The sequence below is a fragment of the Capra hircus genome, chromosome 25, assembly GCF_001704415.2.
Source record: "Capra hircus breed San Clemente chromosome 25, ASM170441v1, whole genome shotgun sequence".
Lineage (NCBI taxonomy): Eukaryota > Metazoa > Chordata > Mammalia > Artiodactyla > Bovidae > Capra > Capra hircus.
The window spans coordinates 2,520,309-2,543,799 of record NC_030832.1 but is presented as its reverse complement, the minus strand read 5'-3'; the positions used below and the strand labels follow the sequence as shown (position 1 = coordinate 2,543,799).

The following is a 23,491-nucleotide window of genomic DNA, read 5'->3' as shown; positions in this document are numbered from 1 at the left end:
AGTGTTCTTGCCTAGAAAATCCCAGGGATGGGGGAGCCTGGTGGGCTACCATCTATGGGGTCACACAGAGTCAGACACAGCTGAAGTGACTTAGCAGCAGCAGCAACCATAGTTATGCTAATAAACCCTCCCTTAGAGTTGCTCAAGGGCTTCCCAGGTGGCACTAGTGGTAAAGAACCCACCTGTCAGTGTGGGAGACAGAAGAGAAGCAGGTTCAATCCCTGGGTTGGGAAGATCCCCTGAAGGAGGGCATGGCAACCCACTCCAGTATTCTTGCCTGGAGAACCCTATGGACAGAGGAGCCTGGTGGGCTACAGTCCATGGGGTCACAAAGAGTAGGACACGACTGAAGTGACTCCATGCATGCAGAATTGCTCAGTCAGAATCTGCCCCTACTCCCCACACCCTCAACTTCCAACTCCCAGTCCTAGATGCTGCTGCTCCCATTGGATTCATTGTTTAAATTATATCAAATATAACATAAAAATAATGCACAGCCCTCCCCTGCCTCTATGCGTGTCTCTATTAAGGTTCCCAGTCTTTCTCCTACTTAGTAGTTCGTAGGGAGAAGAGAAACAGTTGGTATTGGGTTTATCTCAAGCTCCAGCTGAGGACAGCTACTACTCCCTGGATCTGAAAGATTTAATGAAGGAGGTCCTTCCAAAAACTTCACCCATTAATAAAGAAATATTTAGACTTCCCTGATGGTCCATTGGCTAAGATTCTGAGCTCCCACTGCAGGGGGTGTGGGTTCAACCCCTGGTCAGGGGACTAAGATCCCACATGCTATACAGCACAACCCCCCCCCCAAAAAAAGAAAGAAATATTGACTGTTACCATCTCACCTGGAGAAGCTTGTGCTGTTGCCATCAAGTGTACTTCACCTTTGAGGAACTGGCCAGCGCTCCTCTTTATTACAAGGTTTGGAAAGGCTTAGAAGGATAGGTAGGTCCTGAGCAGGTGAAGGGCAGAGTGTTCATGACCTCAGCTTTCTGTGCAGGAAGGATGTTTTTTGGAGGAGGGGAAGGTTGGCCAGAAATGGTTTCTTACAGTAGCCTCCATGGCCACTGGGACCAGATTCCCTGAGAGCCTTATTAGAGACAAGCAGAAAATAACTGTCCCACCTGTTTCCTGGTCCCTATGAGCCCAACAATGAAAACACAGTATATGATCTAACTTCAAGGTCAGAACTTGGAGATAAAGCAGTCTGAGTGGAGAGGAGTCCCAGAGAAAAACCTCTGAAATCTCCAATTTCATCACCTTGCTGATCTGGGCTTATGCTTACATATTTGACAATTCAGCTATTAAAAGGTCTTCTTAGCTCAGAAAGTGGGGTTATTGCAGTGTTATCTGAGTGAGCCTCTTCGTTATCTAATATCTGGTCATTTACTGTGTAGAGCTAGTGATGTATTTGCAGATAGGGAAGCTGGGGTGGGGGAGAGTTGTGCTTCTTCCTGTAAAGCATCTGATGTAAAGGATCAGCCTGGAGGGAGATGTAGCAGACAGCACAGCATCTCACGACTGAGAAACCCCAGGCTCCAGACTTCTGCGGGGATGTCTTCCCAGCACGCAGTGGATCACCTTTTTCTGGGGATGGTCATCAATGCATACCCACAGGAGTGTGGGCTCCAGCAGCCCAATTTAGAATCCACCATCTCCTCCCAGTGAGGATTTGTGATGGATTTGGGAACTCTGCACTGATGCTGAGGACCTGTGGGTTATTCCCAGTATGACTTGGTCTGGAGGGGGAAATCCAGAAGCTTGCAACTGTCTCTTGTCTGCCTCATAGATGGAGAAGCAACAATCTATGCAGAAAATTTAAAAAAAAAAAGCACAGAAACAGCAATGAGCTGGAGAGAATACTAGTGGCCACCCTGTTCAGAGTTCAAGTCCTTTCCTTTTTTTTTTTTTTTAATATTTCTTTGTTTAAATATTTCTTTCTTTGTGTGTGCTCAGTCTTGTCCAACTCTTTGTGACCGCATGGACTGTAGCTCGCCAGGCTCCTCTGTCCATGGGATTCTACAGGCAATAATACTACAGCAGGTTGCCATTCCCTATTCCAGGGAATTCCCTGGTGGCTCAGATGGTAAAGAATCTGCCTCCAATGAGGGAGACCTGGGTTTGATCCCTGGGTTGGGAAGATCCCCTAGAAGAGGGCATGGCAACCCACTGCAGTATTCTTTCCTGGAGAATCCCCATGGCAGAGGAGCCTGGCAGCCTACAGTCAATGGGGTCGCCAAGAGTCAGACAAGACTGAGCGACTAAGCACAGCACATTCCCGACCCAGGGGTCAAACCCACATCCCCTGCATTGACAGGCAAGTTCTTTACCAGTAGTGCTACCCGAGAAACCCCTAATATCTGTTTATGTGGCTGTGCCCAGTCTTAGTCGCAGCATGTGGATTCTTAGTTGCATGTGGGATCTAGTTCCCTGACCCGAGCCCCCTGCGTTTGAAATCTTAGCCACTGGACTACCAGGGAAGTCCCTCAAGTCCTTTTCTGATGGTTGAGTACTGTGGCCTCATTCACAGTTTTTAGGTGAAAATAATAGTCTTGCCAATTAAGCAGAAAAAGTTTTCTTGAAACTGATAATTCTTACTTTAAAAACATGGTGCAACTGGAGAAGTAGGCTCAAGAGGTCCCATGGCAGCTAGAGTGGCCCAGATCATCCACAGCACAGGCTGGATTGGCAGGTTTATCCCAGCATAAACCTCACAGCTCATGACTCCGACACAGCTAGCACTGGGCACAAGTTGCCACCAGAAGCGCTGTTGCCCAGCAATGCCCTTCTGCTGCAACAGCTGCCACTGCTAGGAAAATCTCCTTGCTCCCTTTCTTTGTGTCAAGGCTGACTCAGGATATCTAATGGGTCCACACATGCCCACCGCTTAGCTCCTAGAGGGGCTGGGATAGAAGTGATGCAGAGTTTTCTGTGACACAGGAAGAAGTAGGCTTTTCTTCCCCACCAGAATGACAAGGTAGGTATTTTTACCTAAGCTTTGGAAGGAGTCACAGAAGTTGGGAAGCCAAAGAAGATAAACTCCCATTGGAATCCATCCTCCCAGCTGTATATTAACACACACTCCTCTCACCTACTTACCCTTCAATAGAGAAATTCTCTGGTCTAACATAATACAAGTATCCTTCTCACCACAGAATAACATGAGTTACTGCATCCAGGAGCCAAACTAAGATCTTCCCTTCTCCAATCATGATCCCATTATGACTTTCTATAACTTCTGAATCAAACTTGAAAGCTAAGCAATAACTACATACCCTATGTACATGTAAAACAGAAGGAGGGAGACAAAAGAAGAAAGCTAACTAGCTCAAGAGATAAATATAAACATAACAGAAAGAGGGAAACATGACTGAATTATGTAATATTCATTTCCATAGGTAGCCACGAATGATTAATTGATATCAATAATTTCCTTTATCCACAATCTTTTTAAATTTTTTTGTTTACTTTTATTTTTTTGGCTGGGCTGGGTCTTCATTGCTGCAAGTGGGGACTACTCTCTAGTTGCAGTGCATGGGCTTCCTGTTGCAGTGTCTTCTCTTGTTATGGAGCACAGGTTCTGAAGTGTGGGCTGCAGTAGTCATGGCAAACCAGCTTAGTTGTCCCATGGCAAGCGGAGTCTTCCCAGACCAGGGATTGAACTCGTGCCTCTTGCATTGGCAGGGGTATTCTTAACCAGTGACCCACCTGGGAAGTCTCCCTTATGCACAATTGAATTCATGTTCCATTTTCCTTTAGCCAGCATCTCAGCTACTCAAGGTTCTAAAAAAATCTGAATAGTAACCTAAATTCTCACGTCTGAGAGATCTGACCTTCTTATGATCTTGCCCATATAAGACTCTCCTACTCTTTTATTAACTCCCATCACAGGACATGGCAATTCCAGAATCTCTCAGGGAGATCTTTCCACCCGTAATCCTCTCTGCTACCACTGTGCGGCAGAAAAACTCCTCTCTCTAGACAGTCAAACTCATAACAATATTAGAATCTCCTTTTGTTCAGTTTATCCAGTAGCAAAAGGATCCCAAATTGGCCAGCAGGAAGTCTCTTCAGAGCCCAGTACTGCTGGGGTAAAAAGCAAAATGTTACAAGTACATCATGAGGTATTACAAAAAGAGGTGCCTACTTCTACTTGTTTCCTTGCCCCATAAATTGCTACCTGGGAAAACGTTTAGCATATATTGTCCCCTGGTATGAAACTTATACTGTATTCTATAAAATAGCACCCTAATCTTACAGGGTAACACTGCTATGTGCACGTGTACTCAGTCGTGTCCGACTCTTTACATTGCCATGGGCTGCAACCTGCCTGGCTCCTCTGTCCATAGAATTTTCCAGGCAAGAATACTGGAGTGGGTTGCCATTTCTTCTTCCAAGGGATCTTCCCAACCCAGAAACTGAACCCACGTCTCCTGCATTGGCAGGCAGATTCTATACCACTTAGCCACCTGGTAACCTCAACTGGGGTCAAAACTGAGTCTTTAAAAGACCATTTCTCTACTCCTAAGGTCAACTGTTTCTGGTAATAGTGTGGAAGTAAACACTAAAGAATCCCATGGACACTGGCCTTATCCTTTGTGTAAGTTATCTGTTGTCAAGTAACAAGTTATATCAAAACTTTGCAACTTAAAACAATAAACATTTATATCACACAGTTCCTATAGGTCATGAATCCAGTCATGAATGGTTTAGTGGAATGGTTCAGGATCAGGGCCTCTCATGAGACTGCAGTTATCTGCAGGTGCTCAGTCATCTGAAAGCTCAACCATGGTGGAGGATGAGTGTCCAAGATGGCTTGCTCACACACTGCTATTGGGAGGAAACCTCAGTTCCTCATGTGGAGTTCTCCAGGGAGCTGACTTGATATGTCCTTGCGACAGAGGAGCTCATTTCCCCCTGAGCAAGTGATTCAAGACAGCAGCATAGAAGCCACAGTATCTTTAATATTGAGCTCTAGAAGTCACACAGCATCATTTCCGTAATACCTTATAACTCACACGGTGCTGCAGACCAAAGGTCCCAGCAAAATTTGTATGTTGAAATCCTAATCCTCAGGTGATGAAACCTATGGAAGGTGATTAGCTCATGAGGGCAGAGCCTTCCCCAACAGGATCAGTACTCTTCTAAGAGCCCTGAGACAGCTCCCTTGTCCCTTCCACCATATGCAGTAGAACTGCCATCTATGATCCAGGAAGTGTGCTCTCACCACACAACAAATGTGCCAGCATCTCGATTTTACACTTTCTAGCCTCCAGAACTGTGAAAAATAAATTTCTTTTAAAAGAAATGTATTGGTTGCACCAGACCTTACCTGAATTATGTGGGGTCGGTTGAGACATTTGAACTTAGTTGCAGCATGTGGGATCTAGTTCCCTGACCAGAGATCGAACCTGGGCACCCTGCATTGAGAGCTTGTGGAGTCTTAGGAACACCAGGGAAGTCCCCCAAATAAATTTCTGTTATGTACAAGCTACCCAGTCCATGATAATTTATTTACAGAAGCCCCAATACATTAAGACATAAATCAGCCCAATTCACTGTGTGAAGAAATTAAACAAGACTAGGATTGCCCAGGACTATCCTGACAACTGGCTACCACATTCCTTTTACTATAAAATGAGTTTCTTGGTTAGAAACGATGTTGGTGGGATGCCAAGTTGATGAATAGATTCATTCATCCCTAACACATATGCTATCAGTCTTTTAACCGTTGATTAAGCACGTCCTCATGTACATCAGTTTCCCTTTCCTGAGTGCTTCTGCACATTCCCAAATAACCATGCTCACCGTAAATCTGTCTACTTATATCACCCCTCAACATCACTTTCCTTATGTCATCTTGATTAAGTAGTAGGTGATGCCTGGGATGTCATAAAGATCCTGAGGCTGACTTACCAGGCTCAAACCTTAACATCTCCTTTAGATCTGCAGTAGAGGCCACCAACTGCTGAAGCAATTATATACATCAACACTGCCTCCTAGACTAGAAGTCTCGGGAAGCCGAAGGCAGAGATTCTCAAAAATTAACGTGCACAGAAATCATCTAGAATGTTTTTAACGTGAAGGTTCTGACTCAGGAAGTCTGGGATGGAGCCTGAGCTTAGGCATTCCTAACAATCCCCCAGGCAGTGACGCCAGGTCCTCGGATCACACTGGGAGGTAGCAAGCCCTCAGCAATGGAGTAAAAGGAGCCCTTACCCTGAATAGGGTACACTGGTTTTTGCGGTGCTGGCTTCCCAGTCCACCTCGCCTTTTGAAAGGACATCCAGATTGGAACTCAGACGTTGACTTTCTAGAGTTTCGGGCTCTTCTGGAAGTAGGAGACACGAATCCTGAACACCTCGGGACCCATCCTAACCGGGAACGCCAGAGAGATGGAACAGACACCTAAAGGACCGGGCCTAGGTGACGTGTGGAAGGCTCATGGGATCCGCCACTTGCCCAGATTTAGCAGGCACCAACCCCAGAGGGCCTCTTTACAGCATTTTGGGGTCAAGGCAGAACCATTTACTACATCGCTGAACCTCCGCTCCACACCGGAGGTCCCAGCCTGCGGTACTTCCGGTGAAAGAATCGGTCGCTCTTTCCCGAGGCGCCAGCGCAGAGCTGAGACCCCGCCTCCCGCCTTTCTAATGGGCAGGAGCACGTGGGTGCGGAGCGGCAAGGGGCGGAGCAAGGCAAGCCGGTCCACGCCGCCTCAGACTGGCCCAGTCGAGGGCCTGTTCAGTGCTTCCGGGAAGGGGTCCTGCCGTGTCCGCGCCTCCTGCGCTGCGCATGCGCCTGAGGGGCGAGCATAGGGACGTCCTGTAAAGGGCGGCAGACTCCTTACACCAAGGTGGGGTGGGGTGGGTGAGGGGTGGGGCGCTGGAGATGCAAAACTCCCGGGACCCCCGAAAGTTTAACGTCCAAAGTAAAGCGTATTTTAGTGCAGTGGGGTTTTGTTGTTTTGTTTTTAGCCTTGCAAGTGCAGGGCCTCAAAAAGTTGGATTAAAAACTCAGAATTGCTTTTCTCCACAGAAATCTTTAATAAAAGGCGAAAGAGTTATATGTTCTGAAAAGAAACCAGAGTATCGCAGTGTTTTTTCAAAGAAAAATCAATGCAAAAACAAATCTTGGAACAAAATATCAAAGTTTAAAGACAAGATCAGTAAATAATTTAGGGCTTCCGTTGATCAAGAGAAAATATCTAAGACGGCAATTCTTTCTTGAAGCCAAGATAGGAAAAGAACTGGATTTTGAAAATATTACTGATGTTTGATTCCACTGAACTTAGTGTCAAATATACACACCAACCAGACATTAGTTAAAGTGGTGAAGCTGACTCTGTTCAGTAGTTACGGTGGTTTCCCGCTTATCCTTGGGGGGTATGAACCAAGACCCCCAGTGAATACCTGAAACTATGGATCTACTGAACCATATATATAGTGTTCTTTCTTGTACTAACATAATTGTGATACAGTTTAATTTATAAAATAGGCACAATAAGATATTAACAATAAAGATTAATAAAATATAACAATTATAATGATATACTGTAATAAATGGAGAAGGAAATGGCAACCCACTCCAGTATCCTTGCCTGAAAAATTCCATTGACAGAGGAACTTGGCAGGCTATAGTCCACCGGGTACCAAAGAGTCCAACATGACTGAGCAACTAAGCACACACATTGTAATAAAATTATGTGAATATTGTCTCTCTCAAAATATCATATACAAATGAAATGCCATTCTATCTTAACTAAGTACTCATTACACACAGTAATGTAACTCCTTTCACAGATGATGCTGTGAAAGTGCTGCACTCAATATGGCAGCAAATTTGGAAAACTCAGCAGTGGCCACAGGACTGGAAAAGGTCGGTTTTCATTCCAATTTCAAAGAAAGGAAATGGCAAAGAATGCTCAAACTACTGCACAATTGCACTCATCTCACATGCTAGTAAAGTAATGCTCAAAATTCTCCAAGCCAGGCTTCAGCAATACGTGAACCGTGAACTCCCTGATGTTCAAGCTGGTTTTAGAAAAGGCAGAGGAACCAGAGATCAAATTGCCAACATCCACTGGATCATGGGAAAAGCAAGAGAGTTCCAGAAAAACATCTATTTCTGCTTTATTGACTATGCCAAAGCCTTTGACTGTGTGGATCACAATAAACTGTGGAAAATCCTGAATGAGATGGAAATACCAGACCACCTAACCTGCCTCTTGAGAAATCTGTATGCAGGTCAAGAAGCAACAGTTAGAACTGGACATGGAACAACAGACTGGTTCCAAATAGGAAAAGGAGTATGTCAAGGCTGTATATTGTCACCCTGCTTATTTAACTTCTATGCAGAGTAATCATGAGAAACACTGGGCTGGAAGAAACACAAGCTGGAATCAGGATTGCTGGGAGAAATATCAATAACCTCAGATATGCAGATGACACCAGCTTTATGGCAGAAAGTGAAGAGGAGCTAAAAAGCCTCTTGATGAAAGTGAAAGAGGAGAGCGAAAAAGTTGGCTTAAAGTTCAACATTCAGAAAACGAAGATCATGGCATCCGGTCCCATCACTTCATGGGAAATAGATGGGGAAACAGTGGAAACAGCGTCAGACTTTATTTTTCTGGGCTCCAAAATCACTGCAGATGGTGACTACAGCCATGAAATTAAAAGACGCTTACTCCTTGGAAGAAAAGTTATGACTAACCTAGGTAGTATATTCAAAAGCAGAGACATTACTTTGGCAACTAAGGTCCGTCTAGTCAAGGCTATGGTTTTTCCAATGGTCATGTATGGATGTGAGAGTTGGACTGTGAAGAAGGCTGAGTGCCGAAGAAATGATGCTTTTGAACTGTGATGTTGGAGAAGACTCTTGAGAGTCCCTTGGACTGCAAGGAGATCCAACCAGTCCATTCTGAAAGAGATCAACCCTGGGATTTCTTTGGAAGGAATGATGCTAAAGCTGAAACTCCAGTACTTTGGCCACCTCATGCGAAGAGATGACTCATTGAAAAAGACTCTGATGCTGGGAGGGATTGGGGGCAGGAGGAGAAGGGGACGACAGAGGATGAGATGGCTGGATGGCATCACGAACTCGATGGGCATGAGTCTGAGTGAACTCCGGGAGATGGTGATGGACAGGGAGGCCTGGCATTCTGCGATTCATGGGGTCACAGGGAGTCGGACACGACTGAGCGACTGAACTGAACTGAACACACAGTGGCTGTAATTTTTGCACTTTGGAGTGCAACAGCAAAACTTGCACAAATTTCATCAGTTCAGTTCAGTCGCTCAGTCGTGTCCGACTCTTTGCGACCCCGTGAATCGCAGCACGCCAGGCCTCCCTGTCCATCACCAACTCCCGGAGTTCACTCAGACTCGCGTCCATTGAGTCGGTGAGCCGTCCAGCCATCTCATCCTCTGTCGTCCCCTTCTCCTCCTGCCCCCAATCCCTGCCAGCATCAGAGTCTTTTTCAATGAGTCATCTCTTCGCATGAGGTGGCCAAAGTACTGGAGTTTCAGCTTTAGCATCAGTCCTTCCAAATTTCTTACTTCTTCACAATTTCAAAAAAAATTGTTACGGTAGATCTTAGCAATCTCAGCATATTTTTTTCATCCTTTCCTTATCACGTTGAAAACTTCCATCTTTTTACTTAAAAGAAGCACTTTATGGCTTCTCTTTGGCAAATCTGAATTTCCAGAATCACTACTCTTGTGCTTTGAGGCTGTTAATAAGTGAAATAAGGGGTGACTTGAACACAAGCACTGCGATACCACGACAGTTGACCTGAAAACCCAGAGAACTGCTAAGTGATTAATGGTCAGGATGTGCTGGATGAACAGATAATTCATGTCCTGGGCTGGACAGAACAGAGGTGGCATTAAATTCCATCAGGCTACTTGTAATCGTGTGAAACTGAGAACTTATGAAGTGTTTATTTCTGGAATTTTTCATTTAATATTTTTCTAACCACAGTTGACCATGAGTAACTAAAACTGCAGAAAGTGAAACTGTGAATAACAGGGCGGGGGCGGGGGGTGGAGGTGGGGACTAGTGTACTGACAGCAAGGGAAGAAGCTTGAGCACAGTTTCTGCAGAGGTCATTGGGCCTTTTGAAGGGAGATGAGGGAGTCGAGAGAGGGGATGGTGGGGGCTCGAGGAGAGAAGTGAAAAATTACAGAAAGCAGGACAAGAGGGTTAATTTTTGTGAAAATGTTTTGGAAAAAATTAACCATTAAAAACTACATTAAAACATGTATATAGGCTTCCATAACACTTGAAAGGTGGTGGAGATATGAGCCAAACCCATCAACTCCTTCAGGAAACTTTCTCGTCTACCTCTCCAGTGACTTCCCTATACTGATTCAGTCATATAATCATTTTTTCAGGCAAATAATAATTCTAGAGCAACCATTACATGCCAACTGAAAAAAAAATTTAAAACTTGGTCCTTGCACTCGTGGAAATACAGTCTAACTGAAGTAGGGAATATGAAAAGGAAAAAACAAAATAATTACTTCGAGGAAACTGATTTAAGCTACTTACTCATTCTTCATGAAACATGCTACACTTTACATGAACCAGACCCAGTGCCCAATGCTGAGTGTACAAATGAAATGCCATCCATCTTAGCTAAGCACTCATTACACACAATGGCTGCAATTTTTGCACTTTGGAGTGCAACAGCAAAACTTGCATAAATTTCTTACTTTTTCACAATTTCAGAAAAGATGACCCAATCCTTATTGCCAGAATGGAAGACCCAAGAAGAATGCAAACAACTGCAGAAGACGGTTATACAGGAAAAGGCAAGCAATTCTGTGGGGATACCATATTAGATTCCAAGGGCTGCCATAACAAAGTGCCACAAACTAGATGGCTTTAAACAGAAATTTATCTCACAGCTCTGGTGGCTAGAAGTCCAAAATCCAAGTGTTGGCAAGGTTGATTCCTTCTGGACATTCTGAGGGAGAATTCATTCTACTGTCTGTGGCTGCAGCAACCCAGGGGATTCTTAGGTTGCTTATTGCCAGCAATCCAGATGGTGCCTATAAATGCATCACTCCAGTCACTCAGCTGATTGCCAGCTGAAAAAGTACTTTGGGGTTCCCTGGTGGTCTAATGGTTAAGAATACACCTTCAAGCAAGGGACAATGGTTTGATTGCTGGTCCAGAAAGATCCCACATGCTGCGGAGCAACAAAGCTCATGTGCCATAACTACTGAGCCAGGACACCTAGAGCCTCTGCTCTGCAGCAAGAGAAGCCACTGCAATGAGAAGTCCACGTGCCACAACAAAGAGCAGCCCCTGCTCCCCACAACTAGAGCAAGCCCAGCTGCAGCAAGGAAGACCCACCACAGCCAAAAACCAAACAAAACTTTTTTAAAAAGTGCATTAGAACCCCTAGGGAAAGTTTAGGGGGGAAATTACTAATGCCCAAGTCCCAGCACAAAGATACTAATTTAATTAGTCAAGATTTAGTCCAGCATTAGTATATATACTTTCAAAGCTCCACGGCTGATAATATCATACATCCGAGATTGAAAACCAATAGTGGTTTCTGAGAACATTTCCAGAAGGGAAATGCAAAAATGTTTGTTCTGTGTAACTTTTTAAAGTGATCACTTAGAAATGAAAACTCGACCTTTTTGCAAAGTAATTTAAAATACAGTAACTAGAAATAAATGCAATTACCTGTTCAAAGTGTTGTACTTAAGTCCCAGGTCATTGATAAGTATCTGCTGAGAGTATTTCTTTATTCTGAGTTCTTTGTAGACACTGACAGCTACATTTCAGTGAACTGGCAAAGATTTACACAACTTCCAATGAAAGATCTATGGTACCATCATCAAGAAGAGCATGTTTTCCTGCCAATCACTTTTTGCAAGGCCCCTTTCAAGTCCCTGTTCCTCAGGCTGTAGATGAAAGGATTCAGCATGGGGGTCACCACCGTGTACATCACAGTAGCTACAGGGTCCTTCTCCGACGAGTGGGAGGACAAAGGGTTGAAATACACAGCAATGATGGTGCCGTAGAAGAGGGAAACCACAGCCAGGTGGGAGCCACAGGTGGAGAAGGCTTTCCATCTCCCCTGTGTGGATGGGATCCTCAGGACAGCACAGGTGATAAGGACGTATGAAGCCAGGATGCAAACGAACGGGGTGATCATGATCAGGGCACCCTCAGTCAGAATCATCACCTCATTGAGGTGTGTATCAGAGCAGGAGAGTTTGAGGAGGGGGGTCACATCACAGAAGAAGTGGGGGATGGCATTGTCCGTACAGAAGGAGAGTCGAGCCATCAGCAGGGTGTGCAACAGAGCATTCAAGCTGGCAGTGACCCACGATCCAGTGACCAGCAGGGCACAGAGCTGGGGGGTCATCTTTGCTGAATAGTGTAAGGGGTGGCATACAGCCACAAAGCGGTCATAGGCCATCACAGCCAGGAGGAAATTGTCCATGTCAGCAAACTCAAAGAGAAAGTACATCTGCGTGAGACAGCCAGAGAAAGAGATGGTCTGGCTCCCGAGTACGTGGTTGGCCAGCACCTTGGGGACAGTGGTGGAGGAGAAGCAGGTGTCCACGAAGGACAGGTTGCAGAGGAAGAAGTACATGGGGATGTGCAGGCGGGAGTCCACGCTGATGGCTAGGAGGATGAGCAGGTTTCCCAGGACCGTGGCCAGGTACATGGTGAGGAAGAGCAGGAAGAGGAGCCGCTGCTGCTGGGGCTGCCTGGAGAGCCCCAGGAGGAGGAACTCAGAGACTCTCGACTGGTTTGCCCCTCTCTTAAGCTGAATCTGGGTGAATAGACAACAGTGAAATCAGAAACCCAGACAAGGAAGGTCAATAGCTGCGAAATCAGGCTCCAGGCAGGATCACATTTGCAAATCAGTTTATAGATTTGCTACTTCCGTTGTGCCCACCCCACCTACGCTACTGATCTCCAACACTCAGTTCTGATGTTTTCCCTATTGGACTCACTGATTCTTATGTTATTAGAATCCCTTAGACAGAGGAGCCTGACGGGCTAGTCTATGGGGTCGCAAAGAGTCGGAGACGACTGAGCGCCTAAAACTTTAGCGTCGCCCTCGTGTGGTCTCTTTGGGAATGACAGTCTTTGCTGACTGGTCTGGAGGAGACGTGAATAGAACAACCAGCTGCTTGTTTAGTCGCTAACCGGTGTCCAGCTCTTTGCGACCCCATGGACTATCGCTCGCCAGGTTCCTCAATCCATGGAATTCTCTAGGCAAGAATACTTAAGTGGGTTGCCAATTCCTCCTGCAGGGGATCTTCCCTGAACCAGGGATCCAACCTGCATTGGCAGGCATTGCCAGGCAGATTCTTTACCACTGGGGCACCAGAGAAGTCGATGAACAATCAGCTGATGGTGTTATCTTGAAAATACCATTGCTTCCTCCCCTGTACTTTATTGAGGATTTATTGAGGCATAACCGACGAAACTTTTATTTTAAAAATCTGAAAAACGGGCAAGTTCTACACAGCATGACTCTTTGACTATATAGTCTCTGCTTAAATATTCCAGTTCTTCCCCTACCCACCTAACTCATACACGGGTCTTAAAGAAACAAGAGGAACGGTTGATCATTACTGGGTTCATCTTGAGTGACACCTGATGAACTCATGACCTCCTGCTATTAACTTCCTGTATCGGGAAGACCCAGCAGAGGAGGTTCCTTTAAAGATTTCCTGTCTTAATAGATATCAGTGTCTCCACTGCTGTATTCTTACCTGGGGGAGGTTGGTGCTTATTGCCATCAAGCATTCTTCATGTCTGGATAAGTGGTCATCAGTGCTTTTATCCATTTTGAGGACCAGAATGTCTTGGAAACACAGATAGGTACTGTGAGTGAGGAGCAGGGGTTCATGGCCCTAGCCCCCTGTGCAGGAAAAATATTTGGGGCAATCACAGAGCAGGTGTTTGCAAGAACTTCACAGCCATTGGGACCAAACTCCCTAAGAGCCTCATTAGAGAGAAGAACAAGGATTTAATAACTGAATCTCTCCATCTACGGGCGCAGGCCCAGATCAGCCAGGTCCCAGGTTTGAAGTCCCAGGGAATTTTGTCTGGGATTTATCACCATAGTGCTGGCTTCATTTCTAATATCTTCAAGTTTTGACCCAAGAGTGACATCTAAACCTTAGACAATATTTTTTGGCATCATTGTTTGGTACAAAGAGGCCAAAAAGTAGGCAAGACAATTATTTATGTAGTGGCATTGTGTCTTTTAAAAAAAATGTACATACCTTACTTTATTTAAAAAATAATTTTATATATTTATTAACTTTGGGCTCTGCTTGGTCTCCGTTGCTATGTGGGCTTTTTTCCGGTCGCAGCAAGTTAGCGCCACTCTCTAGTTGTGCTGCGCAGCTTCTCATTGCGGCGGCCTCTCTCCTTGCAGAGCACGGGCTCTAGAGTGGAGGCTCAGTAGTCGCGGTGCGCAGGCTTAGCTGCTTCACAGCATGTGGGATCTTCCCAGACCAGGGATCAACCTGTGTCTCCTTCATTGGCAGGCAGATTCTTTACCACTGAACCACCAGGGAAGCCCCATACCTTACTTTAAAAATACTTTTTTTGCCAAAAAAGTGCTAACCACTATCTGAGTCTTCAGAGAGCCAGAATTTTTGCAGTAGTAACATCAAAGATTACTGATTACATGTCACTATAAAACTATCATAATAATGAAAAAGTTTCATATATCGCAAGAATTACCAAAATAGGACAGAGACACAAAGTGAGCAAATGTTTCTGGAGAGATGGCACCAAGAGACTTGTTTGACACAGAGTTGCCACCAACTTTCAATTTGCTAAAAAAAAAAAAAAAAAGTGCAGTGACTACGTAGCACCATAGAATGAGGCATGCCCGTGTTACTGCCAGCAGGAGCAGGAGCCAGAGTGCCTGCCTTTACACCAGTTCCTAGGCCCCGATTCTCACAGAATGATGTGAATAAGGACAAGTAGCAGCTGCATACGCAATGGATGTGTTACAGGAGAGGATTCCTCAAGCTTAAGAAATCAGATCTTGTCATTGGGAATAAGCCTGGCTGAACTTTGCTCCAGAAGAATACATTTATTACACTGGATGGTGAAAAATCTGCCCTTCGCTCCGGAAAGACACACCGTTTCCATCTTCCAGTGCTGTTCATTAAAGAAACATCCTTGAAGAAATGATCTAGAACAGAAGAAGCGAATGTCTCTGGTCACAAAATGTGCAGAAAAGCAATAAACACACGGAGAACTGTGTCTTACAAAGCATGTATTAATTTTATACTCGTGGGTTTTTAAAAAATAAATGTGTTTATTTTTGACTGAACTGGGTCTTCGTTGCTGCGCGGGGACTTTCTCTAGCTGTGGAGAGCGGGAGCTACTCCCTAGTTGCTAGGGCTTCTCATTGCCATGGCTTCTCTTGTTTCAGAGTCTGGGCTCCAGATTGCAGGCATCAGTGGTTGTGGCAACAGGCTTAGTTGCCCCGCGGAAGGTGTGGAATCTTCCTGGACCAGGGATGGAACCCATGTCCCCTGGATTGGCAGGTGGATTTTTAACCGCTGGGCTACCAGGGAAGTCTGTTTCCTTTATTTTTAACAGTGAATGGGAGATGGAAACAGTCATCATTGACTATTCTTTCTATGTATAGAATTATATTCTAATTTTCTCTAGTGTACTAGAAGCTTAAAAAAAAAAAAGATACTGACACAGGGAAAGAACCCTTCATCAAGTCAACTATTTTAGAAAGTCTGAGAGAATGAATCAACACAAGCTGAAAGGAAGTAGAGATGTGATTTTAATATTAACTAAAGCCTGCTTTAAGATGAAAAAAGGATTAAAGAGGATAAAGATCTTTCAGTTACTAACAGATACAATCTATGATGAATGTATAACATTCATGAAGCTCCATGCCCTCCATAACCCAGCATCAGATCAAAAGGTAAAATCTGTTAATATACAGAGAGAAAATAGTTGAAATGTTTATTACTTTACAGATCAATCAACATCCAAATATTACAGAGAAAATAGTTAAAATGCTCATCACTTTTCAAATCAATCAATATCCAAATATTATCCTCTTCATATACACTTATGTGAATCCTGTTTCACAGATACAGCTATGGTGTAGAAGAAACCTGATTGAAGTCCATTCCGCATCAAAAGAGACCCCAAGGATCCAGCAGGAATCTCAAAGGTAGAGGGTAGATCTGAGCTGGGTGTTCATGGGCAGGGCTGCTTTGACACAGTGGAGCTGGGAGCCCCCATGCACGGGGCCGCCATGGAGCAGAGTCAGAATTTTATGGAGGATAAAATAAACTTGACCGCCAATAGCTGTGACCCGAGGCCAGAGGTGGACCCCCAAAGGGATGTGAGCCACGAGCATCAATGCCGCAGCAAAACAGGCCTCCAGGAGATCAAACAAGATCAAGGTTCAGTAGCTACACTGGGTTCTAGCAGCTCACACAATCATGGCCTTGGGCGGAGAGAGAACTTCCAATTCTCTCTCCACCTGGCAGCAGAAAGCAAGACTGACTGACTCCTTTGAGTGAATTTCTGAGATGCTCTGACACCAAGAGAAAGGTATTGGACTTCCTGACAGTTTTATCAGGTGGGGTGGGACAGAAATAATGAAGAAATGAAGGAACAATGACCTTAATTTTCACTCCAAGCTGGGGCAATAGGTATGTAGGCTAACTGTGACACTACCACAAAGCTTCCTACGCCAGGAAGCGTACAGCTGTGTTATCTATAGCACAGAGACACTTTAAGTTGTCCACAGTCAAGGAACGAATAAATTGCATCCACGAGTGGATAAAATATTATATGGCCATTAAAATCAAATTTCTAAGACTTTTACTGAGATGGGAAGAAGGAGGTGGAAAATGAGAACACAAATGGGAAAAGTGCAGCCAACGTTTCTAAAGCTATATTCATGTGTAATACTGAAGTTATCTTGGAGCAGCAAATTTACAAGTTATTCTGATCTTCTTCTTAGCGATTTTTTTTTTATGTTACATAGTATGTAGGTATTACCTGTCAAGTAACAAAAGTGATTTTTAAATGGGGCAAATTTTAAACTCCTTCTCAAGAAAGAATGTTCAAATTAAAAGTTAAGGCAAGGATTTCTCTGGTGATCTAGCGGTAAAGAACTTGCCTTCCAATGTGGAAGATGCGGGTTCCATCCCTGGTTGGAGAACTAAGATGGTATATGCCTCTGGGTAACACAGCCCCTTCACTGCAATGAAGACCCAGCACAGGCGAAATAGATAAAAGTTTTGTTAGGACCAAACTGAAGCCAGGACAGGCTCTAAGGGGCAGGCTAGGCCTGAGGTTTAGTCTCTAAAAAAGCTGAGGCACTGGGAACTCCCGCAGGCAGTGTAGCTCGACCAATCAGAAAAAATCCCCATAGCTCCCCCCCTCCCCCCCCCTCGCCAGAGCCAGACCTGAGCCAATCCGGATAGGGATGCAAGGTTGAAAGTCGCGCGCGCGTGCGCGCGTGTCCGGTTTAACCAATCAGCTGTGCTGTTACAGGAACAAAAAACCATCTGTATAAAAGTAGATGTGATTCAGAGCTCGGGCTCTTGTCAGATTCCACTGTGCTGGATGAGACCTGAGCCCTAACTCAAGCTAGCAATAAACCCCTTTATGCTTTTGCATTGCTGTGGACGTCTTATTCTCTCAGTTTTGGAGACTTGGACTCTGGGCATAACAGTTTAGGTGACATTCATTCATCCTTTTTTTTTTTTTTTTCTTTCAGCTGGATCTGAGTATTGCCTTTGGTCTAAGAGCAGTGCCAGACACTAGGGAATAAAGTGAATAGCATGTGAATTTGGGTGTGGACTGTCTCATAATATGTGGGAAATCCTTGGGGAGGGGAAGAATAAACCAAAGGAAAAAACAGAGCTCGAGAATCAGAAGGGCTCGTGGAGGACGAGGTGGCATTTGACTTGCTTTGAAGGTGTGGCAGAGGGTTGCTAGCCAGGGAGGAAAGCAGGGGGCGTGGGTCCCGGTAGAAGGAAGAGCAAATGATGATTTGGATTCCTGGTATCAAAAATTGCCCGGATGACCCCGCCCCCTAAGATCAGGCAGCCAATCAGGATGCTCACAGGGGGTTTCCGCATTCTGCGCCGCTTGGCCGCTCCAAGCTCTCAACCGAAAGTCTACCTGAGCCTGAGTCTCACCTGAAATATTACTATCGACTTTAGTCTTCATATTTCACTCGGTTGTTTCTTTATCTGCGTCTCATAACTACTCTTGTGAGCGTTTTTGTGACCAAATCTTGATGACTCACCGTGACAGGGAGTACATAAGATGATGGAGACCAGGGATTCGTCATCCTGACTGCACGTAGAATCGCGAGCCTTCTAAAACCCCAGTGTTGGGGCCCCACTTCCAGAGATTCTGATCTATTTGGTCTGTGCTTGGGACCTGGACATCAGTGGGTGGGCCGTAACTTCCAGGTGACTTTAATATTCAAAAATATGTGGAACGTGTATCTTTCTAAACATACCACTTAAAAAAAATTGGATGTGGTTGTAAAATAATTCAAAAGTTAGTCATTAAAAAAAAAGTCTCTTTACTTGGTAGATGCAGCAGGGTTATAGGTGAATTAGGTCCACAAATAAATAACGATTGTCTTCTACATGCTCCTCAATTCAGTTCAGTCGCTCAGTCCTGTCCGACTCTCTGCAACCCCATGAATTGCAGCACGCCAGGCCTCCCTGTCCATCAATGTTTCCTTTCAGACTGCCCTTGGCAAAACGGCTCAACAGATAATTAGTTGCTAAGAAAATAAATCTGCATGGGGAGGAGGCTCAGTTTTGATTCTCTCCTGAGACAGAAAACATTTTCCGGCCAACCACTTTTCCAAGAGCCCTTTTCAAGTCCCTGTTCCTCAGGCTGTAGATGAAAGGATTCAGCATGGGGGTCACCACCGTGTACATTACAGTAGCTACAGGGTCCTTCTCAGAAGAATGTGAGGATGAAGGGTTGAAATACACAGCAATGATGGTGCCATAGAAGAGGGAAACCACAGCCAGGTGGGAGCCACAGGTGGAGAAGGCTTTCCATCTCCCCTTTGTGGATGGGATCCTCAGGACAGCACAGGTGATAAGGACGTATGAAGTCAGGATGCAAACGAACGGGGTGATCATGATCAGGGCACCCTCAGTCAGCATCATCACCTCATTGAGGTGTGTGTCAGAGCAGGAGAGCTTGAGGAGGGGGGTCACATCACAGAAGAAGTGAGGGATGGCATTGTCTGCACAGAAGGAGAGTCGAGCCATCAGCAGGGTGTGCAACAGGACATTCAAGTTGGCGATGACCCACGACCCAGTGACCAGCAGGGCACAGAGCTGGGGGGTCATCTTTGCTGAATAGTGTAAGGGGTGGCATACAGCCGCAAAGCGGTCATAGGCCATCACAGCCAGGAGGAAATTGTCCATGTCCATGAACATAAAAACAAAATACATCTGCGTGAGACAGCCAGAGAAAGAGATGGTCTGGCTCCCGAGTACGGGGTTGGCCAGCACCTTGGGGACAGTGGTGGAGGAGAAGCAGGTGTCCACGAAGGACAGGTTGCAGAGGAAGAAGTACATGGGGATGTGCAGGCGGGAGTCCACGCTGATGGCTAGGAGGATGAGCAGGTTTCCCAGGACCGTGGCCAGGTACATGGTGAGGAAGAGCAGGAAGAGGAGCCGCTGCTGCTGGGGCTGCCTGGAGAGCCCCAGGAGGAGGAACTCAGAGACTCTCGACTGGTTGGCCTCTCCCATGGGGCTGGGAGCCTAGACCCAAAAGCAGACAGCAGCAGGAAAAATTCAAAAGCCTGGAAATGATGGTGAAAATGGGGCAATTAAGAAGAATGCAAGGAGAAAGGCCGTGGTATTAACACCTTGCTGAGGCATTAGCACTTTTCTCCGGGTATGTTTTGTGCCTCTTGTATTAGCAAAATGAGGGCTGCTTCCTTATGCTTGCGCTGTACCTCTAGAAGGACCCCGAGAAAATGTGACAGTGGTTTTGTCCATAACTTTTGTGTATGTTTAAACTTTCTACCATAATCATGTATTTTTAATGTAAGTATCAGAAACACTGCAGATACAGGAATATTAATAGAGACTTTATTATTTATGATGAGTACTGGATAACACAAGTGTAAATGGTTGACATAGAGACTGACATACAGTAAGCATATACCCTGAAACAGAGTACTGATGTCATTGATATTAATATCATTAGTGATGTGGCCTTAGAGAATATTTTTTAGTTCCCTTACTCTAATCTGTAGCTGTTACACATTCCTAGCACACCTGCTCTGCGGATGATATAATGATCAATCAAAAACTGCTACCAAGGTGGTAATGATAGTATCACTGCTACTCCTCCCTGGGCTCAAATTTCTGGAGCAATTTACAGAGCTCTGAGCCATCCTTTTTGGCTATGTGTGCTGAGCTCCCAAACTCAAATTCCTAAAATTAAAATGGAAACAACCCAGAGGATTGGCAGACACTCAGTCCATTTGTTTTCCTCACAGTTCAGGGTCTCATAAACAGATAAAATATATTGGCTATGCCCGAGCAGGAACTGCATATGAGCTCAGAACTGTTTCTACAAAGCCGCTAAAAGGCAGATGTAATGAGGAGTGCCCCCTTAAGGCTTTACATCATAGGGATGTAAATAAATAAATTTACATAAATAAATAAATTTACATAAATAAATAAATGATTGATGAAGTCCCACCCATCTGACTCTTACCTGGGAAGAATGGTAGTCTTCACGGTCCCCAGAATTCCCATGTTTGCTTCTCTTTTCTAGACCTGGTGAGAGATTTTTTTTCTGAAGGAGAGGGCCTCATCTTTTGGTTTTTAGGCTGAGTCTGCATGAACAAGGGGATGGGGGTGTACAGTCACAGTCGTTTGTGCAAGAAGGATGTTTGGGTATCACACGGCCAGCTCTTTACAGGAGACTAGATGGCCACTAGGGCCATATGCCCTGAGGGCCTCATTAGAGACGAGCAGATAGTCACTGTCTCCTCTCCTCTGTGGGCTTTTTTTGGATCCAACACTGATAATAAAGACCTGTCATCAGAATTATATAATTGCTGCTTCAGGACTTGGCAACAGTGGAAATGATGTAATCTTGGGGATCGTCAGTAGCCGCAACCCTTCTGTTAGAGAAAACTCCCAATTCTATATTTTATCCCCCACCTAGCCTTGCTGGGAAATACACATGAAGGTGGATAAGGGTTAAACTTTGGATCACCTAGATCGGTACTGAATTCCAGACCCACATCATCAGTTGTATGACTTTGAGAAAGCTACCAATCTTCAGAGAATTACAAATTTTCACTCTATGTAGAAAGGAGAAATAATAATCACCTTGTAGAATTGTGAGATTAAATGAGATAATTTATGTTAAACACCCATGACCTCTAACTTCATCAATGCACTAGGCTAGGACCATGTCCACTGCTGCTGCTAAGTCGTTTCAGTCATGTCTGACTGCGACCCCATAGACGGCAGCCCATCAGGCTCCACCATCCCTGGGATTCTCCAGGCAAGAACACTGGAGTGGGTTGCCATTTCCTTCTCCAATGCATGAAAGTGAAAAGTGAAAGTGAAGTCGTTCAGTTGTGTCCAATTCTTTGTGATCCCATGAACTGCAGCACACCAGGCCTCCCTGTCCATCACCAACTCCTGGAGTTCACTCAAACTCATGTCCATTGAGTCGGTGATGCCATCCAGCCATCTCATCCTCTGTCATCCCCTCTTCCTCCTGCCCCCAATCCCTCCCAGCATCAGTGTTTTCCAATGAGTAGTCAACTCTTCTCATGAGGTGGCCGAAGTAATGGAGTTTCAGCTTTAGCATCATTCCTTCCAAAGAACACCCAGGACTGCCCTCCTTTAGAATGGACTGGTTGGATCTCCTTGCAGTCCAAGGGACTCTCAAGAGTCTTCTCCAACACCACAGTTCAAAAGCATCAATTCTTCAGCACTCAGCTTTCTTCACAGTCCAACTCTCACATCCATACACCACCACAGGAAAAACCATAGCCTTGACTAGACGGTCCTTTGTTGACAAAGTAATGTCTCTGCTTTTCAACATGCTATCTAGGCTGGTCATAACTTTACTTCCAATGAGCAAGCGTCTTTCAATTTCATGGCTGCAGTCACCATCTGCAGTGATTTTGGAGCCCCCCAAAATAAAGTCTGACACTGTTTCCACTGTTTCCCCATCTATTTCCCATGAAGTGATGGGACCAGATGCCATGATCTTTGTTTTCTGAATGTTGAGCTTTAAGCCAACCTTTTCACTCTCCTCTTTCACTTTCATCAAGATGCTTTTTAGTTCCTCTTCACTTTCTGCCATAAAAGTGGTGTCATCTGCATAGCTGAGGTTATTGATATTTCTCCCAGCAATCCTGATTCCAGCTTGTGTTTCTTCCAGCCCAGCGTTTCTCATGATGTACTCTGCATATAAGTTAAATAAGCAGGGTGACAGTATACAGCCTTGACGTACTCCTTTTCCTAACTGGAACCAAGGAAGCCCTATAAGTGATTATAAAATATTAAATATGTCAAAATTTGTGAATCAATATTTACGCTATTTTTAAAAGAGAATATTTTAAGGTAATTTGCCATAGATAAGTTTAAATGTTAGTCCCTCAGGCCTGTCCGACTCTGTGCGACCCCATGGACTGTAGCCCTCCAGACTCCTCTGTCCATGGGATTTTCCAGGCAAGAACACTGGAGTGGCTTGCCATGCCCTCCTTCAGGGGATCTTCCCGACCCAGGGATCAAACCGGATCTCCTGAATAACTGAAGGTGAAAGTGAACAATTAAACGAATGAACTTAGCATTTACTCTTTTTTCTTCTTCCTTCTCCCTCTCCCTCTCCCCTCCCTCTTTCTTTAGGAGAGTCGGCGATAATGTCATTGCTTCGGGAAAGGGAGTCATCCAAGGGGTAGGGCAGGTCCGCTTCTTCTGCACCATCACAGGCCGAGGGCTGCGCAGGATGGCGCGCGCTCTGCGGATGGCGGCCGCGCGCAACTCCGGCGGTACTTGTTTCGGATCAAGTGCGGGCGGCTGCGGTGGATGGCCCGGGCGGTCGTGGGGCTGGTGGTCCGCACGTAGAAAGGGGCTTGCTTTCGCGGGCCGGAACTAGGCTCCATCACCACCCGACCTCTTTGCAGTCAGCGGCGGCTCCGCGCTCGAAGTCTTGGGGTGAATGAGCCCGTCTTAACTGAAGGCGTTGCGGGCCTTCGGCCTATTGGGTTCGGTGGGGAGTCTGCTTGTTTCTCCTGACCTAGAGGCTGGAGCGGTTCCACACGTCCATCCTTTGCTTATGAGCCTAAGGGCGGCAGCTCCTCTCCTTGAGACGGACGGACACGGCAAAAAGCAAAAATTTCGTTATATAGACTATGCCAGTTAAGAAATACAGAAAACTGATAGAACTAGAAAAGATGCTGATGGCAGGCAGGAAAACA

General features: G+C 45.3%; 2 protein-coding genes across 2 annotated transcripts; both read right to left on the bottom strand.

Moving 5' to 3' along the window:
• Positions 11,855-13,781, bottom strand: LOC102185889 (olfactory receptor 1F1-like). Its single transcript, XM_018039856.1, has 2 exons — positions 13,755-13,781; positions 11,855-12,802 (listed from the first exon to the last, which is right to left on the bottom strand). The coding sequence occupies exons 1-2, from the start codon at positions 13,779-13,781 to the stop codon at positions 11,855-11,857; spliced, it is 975 nt and encodes a 324-aa protein (XP_017895345.1).
• Positions 18,825-19,781, bottom strand: LOC102185624 (olfactory receptor 1F1-like). Its single transcript, XM_005697917.2, has one exon. The coding sequence runs from the start codon at positions 19,779-19,781 to the stop codon at positions 18,825-18,827; it is 957 nt and encodes a 318-aa protein (XP_005697974.2).